This window comes from Antechinus flavipes, chromosome 3 (assembly GCF_016432865.1).
Source record: "Antechinus flavipes isolate AdamAnt ecotype Samford, QLD, Australia chromosome 3, AdamAnt_v2, whole genome shotgun sequence".
Classification (NCBI taxonomy): Eukaryota; Metazoa; Chordata; class Mammalia; order Dasyuromorphia; family Dasyuridae; genus Antechinus; species Antechinus flavipes.
Genome location: NC_067400.1, coordinates 426969048 through 426983508, shown reverse-complemented (window position 1 = coordinate 426983508; position 14461 = coordinate 426969048). Strand labels below are relative to the sequence as shown.

At 32.9% G+C, this 14461-nt stretch overlaps 1 protein-coding gene across 3 annotated transcripts in view; it reads left to right on the top strand.

The window, feature by feature from the left end:
• The window catches only part of CSRNP3 (cysteine and serine rich nuclear protein 3), a 249139-nt gene that overhangs the window by 221521 nt on the left and 13157 nt on the right, over nucleotides 1–14461 (top strand). For all 3 annotated transcript variants that reach the window (XM_051986241.1, XM_051986240.1, XM_051986239.1), the window contains one exon: nucleotides 3240–3499. In XM_051986241.1, the coding sequence (XP_051842201.1) occupies nucleotides 3240–3499 (260 nt within the window). The remainder of the gene's footprint in view (nucleotides 1–3239; nucleotides 3500–14461) is intronic.

Below are 14461 nucleotides of genomic sequence, written 5' to 3'. Positions count from 1 at the left end.
AGAATCTGGAAGCTTTTGTTCAAATGGTTTAAATCACTTTATTTCTTTGAATTTTGGTGAAATGAAAAGGGTGGGATTAAATTATGTCAAATAAATATTCTTTTCCAGAGATAAGATTCTATGATTCTTATGTGTATCTATGTCTCCATCTTTAGCATCTTTCTTGCTCCTGATAGCTCTTTGCCTTCTTCCAGTTTCATCTCTTTCCTTGACTCCCACCATTCCATACAAAGTAAAGTTCCATTTGGGGATAATATTATTTTAACAGAAATTATTTGATTATAAGGAAAGTAACAAGTTAAAAATTCAAAGGATCAGAGATTTAGAGCTGAAAGAGGCCTCAGAGATCATACTGCTCAGCTTCCTGAGAAGGAAAATGACTAAGATCTCTCTCACTATTAGTAAAAAAACTAGGATTTGAATCCTGTTTTTCTGGCTCAGATTTAGTGTTTTTTTCTACTAAATTGTGCTTCTACCTTTTCAAAAGGTATTTTTAAAATTGTGTGTGTGTGTGTGTGTGTGTAAAGAGAGAGAGAGAGAGAGAGACAGAGAGAGAGAGAGAGAGAGAGAGAGAGAGAGAGAGAGAGAGAGAGAGAGAGACTAGTTTTGTTTTTGTATATTCTAAGTTATTAGCCACAGAAAACAAATAATGGTATGTTTTATCTTCCACCCTAAGTTATATTACTTTAAAGAAAATTCTTAGTGTTGGTTACTATTTTCCCAGGGTTTCTTTTTCTTAAGGAATAACCTTAGACCTAATCCACTTTGTAAACATGATTTTCTTTTCTATGGTTATAAGTATGTAAGAGATAGACAAACACACACTTTAGTCTCCTTCATTTTTTACAAGCAGCAAATTGACCCTCTGACAGCTCCAATTTTTCATTGTCACTTCATTTTTTTTTTAAAAAGCTCCAGTTTCTGTCCTATTCCCATATCCCTTGAAGTAAATAAATGAACCCAAGAATTTCTCCCTTTCTTCTTTCACAACTGCCACTAATATCAATTTCTCCAATAAGTTCATATACTATCTACTTGAAAAAAGAAATATGAAGAAAAGAATAAGAAAACAAATGAGAAAAATAACAATATGTACATGATAAAGGAACAGAACAAGAGAAAGGGGTTGCATTCCAGCTTTTCTTGGTTTCTTGGATTATTCTTCTATAGGTTTTTCATATGGTTTGACTGGCTCAAAAGTGAGTCCCTGATCTCACTGATATGGGTTTCCTTTGATCTGTTATAAGAAATTATCTACAAAAGCCTTTACAAGAGTATTCCCTTTTCTCTTTTTGGTTAAGGATAACCTCAGAATTGTGTAGATTGTCTCACAAATATTTTTCTGAAAATGGAATATGATTTCAGAGAACCAACTATGAGATGAATATGTGTTGATTTTTTGTAAAATATATAACTTATATAAATGAGATATATGAAAGAAAGGTATTATCTTTAACTTCCCTGCTATGTTCTGATATATTCTAAGGACATAGTTTGGGTCAAACTCTTAGATATTAAATATTATGTACTTTTCATTATCATTGTAGCATTCCAGACTCTGCAGACATTTAAAAATACCTTCAAATGTTATTTAAATACTTTTACTATAGTCAATGTTTATGGAGGACAAATTGTTCTATTACCCTGAAACTACTCATCCAGTGAATCTTGTTCTGAAATCTATCGTTTTATATTTGGGCATCAATATCCAGGATAATTTTAAGATTTCTTTAATATTTTAATCATATCTAGTTTAAAAAGTGTATTTGTCACAGTTGCCCCATTGCTACTGGAAAGGGAATGTCATTAACCCTTAAATGCTCACAATGGATCTATTCATCATTTTTGTTCCTTCTCAAAATATGAGAAAAGGATGGTAATATGTTACCTATGAATTTTTATCCAGAAAAAAATGTGTTGAGATGTTCCAGGAATTTTCCTGTGCTCTCTTCTAACCTCAACTCTGATAAATCTCTGCAAGTGGTACTTTGGCACTGTACCTAGTACAGTACTAAAGATGCCAGATAAAGAAAAAATCAAGTCAAAGTTGCATTGATCATAGTTCTATAAGTGTCTACTGCTATTAGTATAACAATATGCAGAGTACAAACTGCTGTACTATCTTTATGGCATACTATCAATGTAGTTTGAACATTGAGGGTTAACAGATACATTTTTAGTCAAATTTCTAGTCAATTTTTTAAAAATTATTTATAAAAAAGAAAACAATATACATAGTGCACAGTTGTTTGCATGTTATATAGAGAAGACAAGAAGGAATGGAAAGAAGACAGAGATGAGAGAGACTAAGACAGCATCTGAGAAAGACAGAATCAGAGAGAGACAAAAACAGAGTCAGAGAGACAGAAAAAGGTAAGGATGGATGTCTGGATGGATGGATGGATGGATGGAGGGATGGATGGATGGAAGGAAGATTAGGGAAACGAGAAAAGCTTCCTACTTAAGACAGCATATGAGCTGAGAAATGAAAGAAGTCAATTAAGGCAGCTATGTCTGAACTGAATATACTGGATAAAATGTGGTTTAAGGTTACCAATTCTCCCTAAATAATTTTTTGTTGTTGTTGAGGTAACTGGGGTTAAATGACTTGCCCAGGGTGACATAGCTAGGCAGTGTTAAGTGACTGAGACCAGATTTGAACTCAGGTCCTCATGACTTCAGGGTTGGTGCTCTATCCACTGTACCAACTAGCTGCTCCTCTCCCGAAATACTTTAGGAATACTCTTAGAATTCTGATTTGTCAAAGAATTGGGGGTGAACTCTCATTTTGAAATGATACTATTGGTTATATTAGCAAACCTCATTAAACCAGAATTCAAAAAACTGGAGTAAAGGGGAATTTAATGTCTACTAATGATATAAGGACCATTTGTCTCCACTTGGAAAATCTTTGGAGCAGTATTTTAAAAATATATTTTCTATTATTTAAATAGACTGGGGATAATTAGAGGAAAATTTCAGAGAGAGAATAGGGAGATACTCACTACTCTGTCAGCCCCATCCCAGATATGCCATTGCTAGAATCCTCTTGAAGATGAAGGGGGAAAAATGTATCCTAAAATATAAAATTTTAAATATTATTATTAGTAATAATATTATATAGTTTTAAAGTTTTCACTTCGCAAATATTATCTCACTTACAAACATATGCTCATTTTCCCCCTTTAAGTCGTATTTGTCATTCTAAGTTTTCATCAAATTTTTTCCTTCTATTTCAGCATCCTCGATCCTGAAACGAGAGAAGCGGTTGAGAACAAAGAATGTTCATTTTAGCTGTGTTACCGTATACTACTTCACAAGGAGACAAGGTTTCACCAGTGTTCCCAGTCAAGGAGGAAGCACGTTGGGCATGTCCAGTCGCCATAACAGTGTTCGCCAATACACTCTTGGTGAATTTGCTATGGAACAGGAGAGGCTCCATAGGGAGATGTTAAGAGAGCACCTCAGGGAGGAAAAACTTAACTCTTTAAAACTAAAGGTAAAAAACAAAACAAAACAAAAAACATTACAATCTCTCTTTTTCCAACCCCTCTAATAAGTTTATTAATTGGTGAGTTTAACTCTTAATTTCCTTTATCAACATTTCTACAATCCCCATTTAGCATTTGATACAGCTTCCACGTTGATATACACATCTGATTTTTAACAAAGGAGAAGTCATCATATTGAAGACAGTATAGGTACTTTATCAGATTTCCAATGAATGGCAAGTGGAAACTTTGCTATAAGGTAAAGGAGATGCTTCTCCAATTGTAACCTCTTTAGTAATGTTCTATAAACAGTTGGAACAATATTTGAAATTCTCATTGATTTTCTTACTTAGCCAAAACCTAGGAAATACTCTCTTATGGTTGTTACCTAGTAAAGAAATACTGTCTTGGATATCCCAGGAATGGTTATAATCCTTATAAAGGTCATTTGTTAAATATCAGAATTCTATAAGGTTACCTATCCACTCATCTTTATCCCTTTCTTCACTATTTTAAAGTAACTTTGGAAAGCTTTGATATGTTTTCAAATGTCTGCTTTTTTCCTTTGCCTTACTTATCTCTGTTTCAGATATCATTGTGAAGCATTTGTCCCAAAGAAACTGGCAACAGCCCAGTCTAAGGGCACGATGCACATTACATTATCATCATCATCATCAGTAATAATAATGATGGTAACAACAATTTTGCAAAGTTCATTGCCATTTTCCTGAAAAATTTCTATTTTACCCACCAGACTTTATTTTTCATAGTTGCTTTGCCACTGATCAAAGTGTCATGCTTCAGAAAATATTGCTTAACATTGCAATAGCAATTTCTGGTTGGTTTTAAGTTTCCCTCTTCGCCTAGCTCCATTCACACCTCCTCTACTCCCCCTCCCCCAAAAGATGGAAATTTTGTTTTTCCCCAGGCATCAGTTTAAAACGCAGTGCACAGGTAGAGATATAGTCGCTTTATTTACTAGTAGTAAATTACTGGCTCCTATCTCTGTATATGGAGAAGGACAGTGCTCTCTGGGGAGTCCTTCTTTGATAGCTGGATATTGTGTCCTCTGGTTTTTAACAGCTGCTATGACTGTGATTTTTGTCTGATGCTAAATGGATTCATTATGGCACATTTTGAGATATGTTGTGTGAGCCATTAATGTTATTGGGAGCTACACAGCTTGAGGACCCTGCTCAAAACTGAACATTGACTTAATTATTATTCAGCTATATCTAATTCTATCAGACACAGGAGGATGGAAGGGAAAAGAAACAGAGCCAGAGACAGAGAGATGGGGGAAAGGGGAGGAGAAAAAGTATGAGAGAGAATGGCTAAAGCTTAAAAGGAGTAATAATAAAAATAGCTTATAAATGATTTCTTTTTAATTGTGTTTAAGTTGGAAGTCTACGAGCTTTATTTACTTGTTATTTTATGTTTACTTGTGAAAAAATTAACTTGGTTAAGGAACTTATCTCGGTTTGTAACTGGTAAGAAAGTTTAGTGATTTTCCTTGGGATAAAGAAAAAAGAAAAAGGTATTTACAATTCCTACCACCTACGCATGAATATGATGTAGAAAGATAGTGGAGGTCAAATAATCTGAGTCATATGAGAAGGTGTATTATATGAAAATTACCTAAAGAAAGTAATTTCTGATTAGGAAATACATATGGTATGATGAAATATTGGGGGTAGGAAGAGTATTGTACATTGTCTTTAAATACTCAGGGGAGGATTAACTTTTGCAACTTATTCATTTCTCAATACAATTTTATGGGGTTTGGGGGAAGTTTTTTGTTTTCTTTGTTTAGGGTCAATCTATTTTTATTTTCTGACTAGCATATTCAGCAGCATATATTTCTAATTTTTTGTAAATTTTCTTCTATGGGTACAAGGATAGTGGGTATTTTAACAAACTGAGTCTGATGAATGTGCTCTCAGGTTCTATACTAATAATTTTGATTTCAATTATGCATTAGTGTAATTGTGGAGGAATATTATTTCAACAGCAAGGAACATATTATTAGGAAGAGTTTGTTACAAAACAGATCGTTTAAAAAGAAATATTAAAGCATTTTAGATACATTTAATAGCATGTTATATCATGGTTTATTTACTGAATATAGTTTATGTTTTGGTTACTAGTTTGATATCTGAATCTGTGAAATAACAGTCTGGTTGTAATAGTGTTTTTTAATTAAGATGAAATGTTAAATTGAACTAAAGGATACCCTCTAAGAGGATCTACCAGAAGCAAAATATTCTAAAAGCCCTTCCCCCCCTAAAATTTGTATCTTAATTTTTATGTGCCAATGTTATATCCTATTTGTAAAAAAAATATTTTTAAAAGTAGAATAAAATTTCCATAAGGTAGGGACTGTATTCATTTTTGCCATGGTGTTCCAAGTGAATAATACATTTCCTAGAACATAGAATCATAGATCTTGAGCTATGAGATAACTGAGACAATTAGGTCAGCCTCTTCCATCCCCATTTTCAGATGTAAAAATTGAAGTCTGAAGTCAGAGGAAGTTAAATAATTTGCCTAATTTCATAAGTGAAGTAAAAGTCAGAGGCAAGGTCCTCTCATTTGCATACCATCTTGTTTTCCATTGAACTTCCTGGCCTGTTTGTTAAATTACATAATTATTTGTCAATTGGCAGAGAAGCTATGCCCAATGTAAATATTGTTACCCTTGGCACATTAATTTGCAAATGGGAAGAAAGTACACAGGTAGACTCTATTTGCATTATTTTATAAAATTGATATTAAAATGAAAGTAATGCTTTCATTGTTTAAAAAAAAAAAGGTGGGGAAACAGTGGGTTGTTGTTGTTGTTTTTTTTTTATTTTACAAACTGATTAATAAAATAATAGCAAATTTTCTTAATGATAAATATTTGCAAACTTATGCCCCCATTCTAGAGGTTAGAAGGGATCCATGCTGAGGAGGTTAGTTGATGTCATTTTTATGTGTCAATAGGCATTTATTTAGAGTGAAATTCAAAGGGTGTAGGGAAGAAATCTCAATCCCTCCAAAACATCTCTCCTGCTGATGTTTGAAATCTCATCATTAAAAAAAAAAAAAAAGGAATATAAGTATCCCTTGGTATTATAAATAAATTATTCCAGTCACTTTCCTCGATGATTGGAGATACTTGATTCTTTGGAAGGTAGAGAGAAGGCACAGAGAAACATAAGTGTCAAAGACAAACTTGGTCTGTTTTACATTCTTGCCCAGGACTGGGTCTCTGTAAGTCAGGGAAGATCTGGTAGCTAGTGGGAGCAAAGAGGGTAAGATGTAACTAGGAGGCATTTATTAATCCTCCATTGGCACATAACTAGTAAACTACCGCCACAAACTAAAAATATGAGGTCTTTGTTATGTATTTGGCAGTAATCAATGAAATCATCTCCTCCAAACTAAATGCATAGATTTCTTTATCTGCACTATGTTGTTTGAGAAGTGTCAACCTTTTCAAGTTTTCTGTTTACTAGTATGAAGGTAATATAATTTCTATAAATTAATTAAGCAACTACTTGAACATTTAAGAAACCTTAGAATTATAAGCATTTCTGTGTCCAAATCAAGATCTTTTGGGGTGTTCTACTTCTTTCTCAGAAATTTCATTTCATTTTCAGAGCTCTTGACCACTGTGTAAATATGAATGACTTTTGACCCTAGATTATTCTTCAATTCAGTTCAGACTTTTAAAGTGCTTAGATGTCTACTGTGCACTTTTATCCCATTCTTTGTCACTCATTGATAGCACTCTATAACCTGCTTCTTAATTATGAATTTTTAGTAGAAACTTTATTATTATTATTATTATTATTATTACTATTATTTTACTCTTTTCTTCTCCATACTGAAGAGGAATCATATCTTATCCTTTGTTTTCTGTGCTACATCTTCAAATTTTAAATCTTCAGCTATGTCCTTAAGATATAGATTACACAGGTAGTGGAGGAAATGTTAATGATTTCCATAAAGCTTGTAGAGCACATTTTAGAATAAAAGCCATTCTGTGTTCCTTCTATCCCTTCTTCCTTCTACCTCTTTTATTCTCTCTCTCTCTCTCTCTCTACCCACTAACCTCTAGCTTTCATGTCACTGTACCCTTTGAATCCTCTACAGAATCCCAGATTGCCCTATGAACAACAAGAAATTGAAGATTAGTTATTATAGTCGTTACTTCAGCCCATAAACTATTGATATTGCTGAAGATTTTCGTAACAATCATTAAAGCTGTCAAAAATTTACCTGCATTTTAATTTCTTACTTGGTTGGATGATTGCAAGTTAGTGAAAATATTCAGTGAACATATAATTTTTAAAAAAATGATAAATAGATGAATAAATATGCAGAGGCAAAAGATCTCATTTAAAAAGAAAGAAAGAAATGATCTCTTGCCTCTAGAAGTTTTAATCCTAATAGAGGAAGGTGCAAGGAGAAATGAAAATATTTTAAGATGCAACTAATATATAATATATCAATAAATATCAATATACAATTTTGACAAGTGCAAGTAATTTCAGTACATTAGGACCAGAGTTTGAGAATCTAGGTCACCTTCAGTTCGATCAACAATCATTTATTAAATGCCTGCTATATATCAAGCATGATGTCAGGTACTAGAAATACAAGTACAAAGAATGAAACAATTTCTATTTGGAAGAAACTTATCTTCTGACAGAGGAGACTATTCATATTTATGTAAGAATTGACACAATAAATAAAAAGTAGTTAAATGCAAGGTAATTATGTGGATAGAACATTCGTATTATTTCTTGATCACTAAAGATCAGGAAAGACTTTTTAGAGAAGGTGAATTTTGAAGGAAATGAAGTATTCAATGAAGACAATGTATGTCCCAGGCATGAGGCATGACTGACAGAAAGACACTGAAATGTAAGATGGAATGCCATCAGTTATTTACGTTAGAATGTGGGAAATAGAGTATAGATTGGGGGCAGTTTGTGATGGACTTCTAAAGATAGCTGGGGGATTACATATTTTATCTTTAAAGCAAAAAGAAAGCTAATGGAGTTAATTGAGCTGGAAAATGACATGGTAGAGGGGCAGCCAGATAGCCAAGTGCATAGAGCATCAGAATTGAAGTCAGAGAGCCTGACTTCAAATATGGCCTCAGACACTTAACACTTCTTAGCTGTGTGACCTTGAGCAAGTCACTTAACCCCAGATGCCTTTCTAAATAAATGAATAAATGAGAATGACATGGTGAAGTCTGCTCTTAAGGAAAACCACTTTGGCAATTGTGTTGAGGGTGGTTTGGGGTGGGGACATCCCTGAACCATATATAAGGTGGTATTTTATCTTTAAAATTCCATGCCTGATCAATTCAGATAAATTTTGAATAGTCTTCTTTCATAATATAATTAAATAAGCAATTGTGTTCATATCCTATTTCTGACACATAAAATCTATATGACTTCCAGGTTCATTTAACTTCCAGAACCTCAGTTTCCTTACTACAAAGTAAGGAGCTTTAGACTGAATGTCTCTAAAGTCTCTTCCAGGATATTTTGGTCTTACATCAGATCTTCAGTTCCGCACTGCAATTACATTCATCTTTTAGAGCAGAGGAGTCAGCAAGATTGATTGTGCTGGTCAGCTCTATATAGTGACCTGTTCAGTTTATTAAGTACTACCAACATGAAATGTTTGACTTGTTTAAAGAGAATAAAAGAAAAAAGATAAAAAAAACTTCATCTAATAATTAGATGTCAATTTGGTGCAGTCAAAAGAGTTTGGTATTTGTGTTAAAAAAAAAAAATGCTGTGCTTAGGTTTTGACTCTTACTGGCTATGCAATGTTTGGATAAATCATTTAACTTTTCTGAGTTTCATTTTCTTCATCTGGAATATGGAGTTAAACATGCTATTACTACTTTCCTTAGAATGTTTTTGGTGGGAAGGAAGATTTTGTAAATCTTAAAATGCTGTGGGTATATGAGTTGTTATTTGGTACCTTGAAAAATTGACTTCTTCCTACATGCATGTTTGGGGACATTCAAATTGACAAATATTGAGAACATTTGCTATGGGTTCCAAATGGTGGTTGAATCATTGTGGCATAGTGACTTAATCTACGGTTTTCAGAGTCAAGCTTTTTTTTCCTTTGAGAAATTGCCATGATTTTGGCCCATCTCTCAGTCTTCATGATATCTCAACAATTAAATATTTCTTTTGTGATCACATGTATTTAGGATATAATTTGTCATGGTATGTCAATTTGAACTCATTGAAAGGGCGTAGTGCTTTTTAACTATCTCTATTTTCCATTCCCTTTTAATAATGTTTGACTTATTATTTCCAGTTTTACAATAATGTAGATTGTATCCTTAAAAAAAAAAAAGACAGAAACAAAAAAGAAGTTGAATAGTTCAGCTTTACTCTTTTATCTCAACATCCTACCATGTTTCCTAAGCCATGATTCTATCACTTCTTCTTTCTTCTTTTTTTCTTAACAGCCTCTTTCATTGTTTACTTATGTTATGTTAATAATTTTAAAATGACTAAAATATTTTCAATAACAAACATAATGCATGTAACCAGAATGATGGTCTACATTACATTATTTTCATAATTTTTGGACACTTCTACTCACAGTAACCAGAACTTATAGTAATATAAAGAAATTATAGTCTTGAAATCTACCAAAAAGATTGAATCTCACAGCTCCATGGTATTTGAAAGGTTTTCAAAGAGTTGAATGATACTATCAATCTCTGTTCCTATGATTATTCTATTTGTTTTATCTCATAGCTATTGCTTAATTTGCACTGGATCTTAATAGTTATGAATTATTTTATGTACTTTCTTATTTGATTCTCCATAACTCTGCAAGGCAAGTAATGAAAGTATTATTTTTTTTACTAGAAACAATTCACAACTTTAGTAAAGTTACAGGAAACAAAATAAATCCACATGAATTATCATCATTTGTATATGCTACCAATAAATTCCAGCAGCAAAAGATACAAAGAGAAATTTCAGGTTTTTTTATTGTTGACTCAGTCTTTTTTGAAAGTATTATTTTTAATAATTTTTTACTAATAAATAAATTGATACTCTGAGAAGTGAGATATGGCATCCTGAACTAGGGATGTAATAATCATTTAAATTTGTTCTGCACTGCTCAGATAGCATCAGTAATATTGTGTGAAATTCTGGGTGGCATATATCAAGAAGGATTTCAGTTAGCTGTAGGGCTTCCACAGAAAGAAGACCATGGTAGTGAAGGACCTGCAGATCCTATCATGGAAGGATCATTTGAAGGAACTCAAAATATTTATCCAGAAGAATCAGGGGAAACATGATAACTGTTGTATAATCTCTGAAGGGCTTTCACATAGTAGAGGGGAACACACTGGCCCTTGGCAGAATTAGGATAAATAGTTATAAGAAGCAATGCTATAAATTTGGGCTTGATGTAAAGAAAAAGTTCTTAATTAGAGATGAACCAATTTAAAATAGGCTTCCTTGGGAGATTGTAGGTGGCCTGCCATGGGAGATCTTACCACAAAAGCTAGATGTCCATTTATTAGATACATTTTGCAGGTATGAGTTCTACAGAATAGTCCCTAAGGTCCTTGCTGATTCAGTCATTAGGTGATTCTGTGACTTGTCCAAGATCACTCAATTGGCAAGTAGAACTTGCACATAGTCTTCTTCTCAAGGTTCTTTTCACTTAGACTCACAATTGGGAGGGCAACCAAAATATACCCTTTAAAAAGGATTTTAGTGGTTCTACTAATGTAAAATATGGAGTGTAAATGCTAACTTCACAAAGAGCAATAATAAATCTCCTTCTTCAAAATGAAGGTTTGCTTTCCTCTAAATCTCTTATAAGGACAAGGTAATTGAGGCTGGGGATGAAAGTGATATTTGAATACAGAGATTAGACACAAAAATCAACTATTGGGAAGATAAAATTATATGATAAATATGAAAATGTTTGAAGATGCCATGTAAAAATAAGTTATAAGAAGTATGCTTTTACACACACACATTTGGACAAAAATAATGAATAACAAAGATTGGAATACTGAATAATGCTTTTTTTGGTGTAAATCTCTCAGTATGTTGGTAATTTAATAGGCTACAATTGAAATTTTTTCTCTGTCTTTTGCCAGTTATTGAGGAGAAGGTAAAGCATGAAGAATGAATTTGATCTTTATCAAGTTAATCTTGTGATGGAAAAAGAGTGTTTCTGGTTGCATATAAAATTAGTATTAGAAGAAGCAATAGAGAAGAGAACAAGGATCTAGAACAATATTTGGAAAGTTGGTTTGGAAATGAGAAAATATTTCTTCTTCCCCACTCAAATCCTTGACAAAAGAACAGATTTGTCTCAGACTGAAAAAATATATGATATATCAATGAGAGACTGTGGTGTACTAAGCAATATCTCCATTATTATCAAAAGTCATTTATTTATAAGGGCTTTGAAAAGAGGTTTCTTTACTAACAATAAGTCAACATTTACAAAGTGCCTCGTGTATCATGCACTGTGCTGAGAACTAGCAATACAAAGGAAATCCCTACTCTAATGCAATATCTTTGCAGTGGTTCTCAAAGTATGATCTAGAGCAGGGGTCTTCAAACTTTTTAAATAGGGGACCAGTTCACTGTCCCTCAGCCTGTTGGAGGGCCGGACTATAGTAAAAACAAAAACTTTGTTTTGTGGGCCTTTAAATAAAGAAATTTCATAGCCTTGGGTGAAGGGGATAAATGTTCTCAGCTGCTGCATTTGGCCTGCGGGGCCGTAGTTTGAGGACTTCTGGAGAGAATCCTGGGGATCTCTGAAACCCTACAAATTCGAAAATAGTTTTTATTTCCAATATGATAAGTGTCTATAAATATAATCCAGATAAACAAATAAAAAAAAATCTTTCAAGAGATCCTCAATAATTTTTAATAGGATAAAGATACTGAAAACAAAAGTTTGAGAACCACTGCCTTACAAGTATTGTGGAGGTAACCTTGAGTTTTCAAAGGCTAGGTGAGGTTGGGGCACAACTCTTGGTAATTTTAGCTTACTTTTGATATGAAGCCATCAAAAGACTCTAAATCTGTCATTTAAAGACCTGGCTCCATAAATTCAGAGACTCAGTCCTAGAGTTTTGCTGCTAGGTGTTGAAATTTTGGACCATAGCAATTTATTAAATCATTTATGCTACTAGAATAGGGTTGTAATCTGTACCAGCAGAGGGATTATCCACCTGAATAATAATATTGAATATTGAAGTCTTTAAGATACCAGACAAACAAAATGCATATAAACACAATCCTTTCCCTTGATGACTTTGTAAGGTGAAACATAGTGCTTATTATACATGGAAAAAAAAAAACTAAAACTAAAAGAAAAAATATGAAGCTGAAACATAAATGATGTGTCATGTCATATGTCATGTATCATGGCTAAAAACCAAAGACTGAAAGAATAGCTGAATATGTATTTTTTAAAATTTGATTATTTTTCAGATTCACATTCTCTCTTCCACCCTCCTTCAATTAAGAAAGCAAGAAAAAACAAAAAAGGGAACAAATTTGTATAGTCAAAGCGACACAAATCCCCATATAGATTGTCTCCCTTTCCCCCACTAGATATAAATAGATAGATAGACAGGCAGATAGCTACATCTCTCTGAATTCATTACCTTTCTATCTGGAATTATGTAACTAACTTCCAGAAATGTGGTTGGTTATTGTATTGATAAGAATTCCTAAGTCTGAAAACTTATTTCTTGAATTTGGCTTCCCATAATGGAATGTAGGATTATAGAAATTGAAACATTTACAAATATAAACACAATATCATTGTATTACATTAGGAGTGTTTCTATACAGTCCTTTTAGGGCCTCTCTCTCAAGACTTTTATCTCCTTTAATATTCTGTTACCTTTAGGTAACAGAATAATAAAACTATATAATAGTACTCCTGGGGGCAAGAACAGCCTTAGGTGGCATAGAATTAGATTGTGTATAAAAGAAAGGAGAAAAACTGGAAGCAAAAGAATAGAGAGGTTGAATATGAGACAATCCTAAATTTGAATTATTGTCCTTTGCTATGGGCTATGGGTGATCACATGTGCAATATCTTTATAGATAAATTATCTTGAGAATCTTCCCAACGCTCACCACAACTACCATAGCTTTGTATTGCTTTTTGATAAATAGTTTATGGGGAATAGGTTTAAAGGACACAGAATTACAGCTACTAAAGATATCACACAGTATAGTGGGATAAGTATTATACTGAAAACCAGTAAATTAAGAGAAAGATTTAAATACGAGAAACCAATAGGTGTATCTATTTATATTTCTACCCCTAACTAGTTTATGAACTTGGATGTGTAATTTGATCTCCATAAAATTGAAGGATTTTAAGGTCTTCAGAGTTATTTTTTGTTGCTCCAAAATTCTCTATTTGAATGGGGAAAACAAACAAAATGACTAGAAAATAAAGTAAATCACCAAACCTTTATGATTCCATGACTTAACATAATGGTAATCAAGACAGATTCTTTTACTTAGACAAAACATTTGCTAGCTCCCAAGAATAAGCCACTAAACAGAAATATAGTTTACAAATTTTATCAGCTTTTTCCCTTCTCTACCAATATTATCCAAATCTTTTGTCTCTATCCTGAAATAATGTATCAAGTGTAAAAGACAAGGCAGAAAACTGAACATGTAATTGGAAGGAATCAGAAAGAATAATCCAAAGAATTTTATGATAAGATTGAGTGTGTAACTGATTGAAGTTGTCAGGATTCATACTAATCTATAAGGTATCTTAAGAAGGTGGGATTTCAAGAACTTTAAAGGATACAAAAAAAAGATCACTTAGCAAGGCTAGAGAGATAAGGGCATTGCCAAAATATAGTACTGCTTTGAAAAGAACTTGGAGGTAGCACTAGATGAAAAAAGAAACAGTAT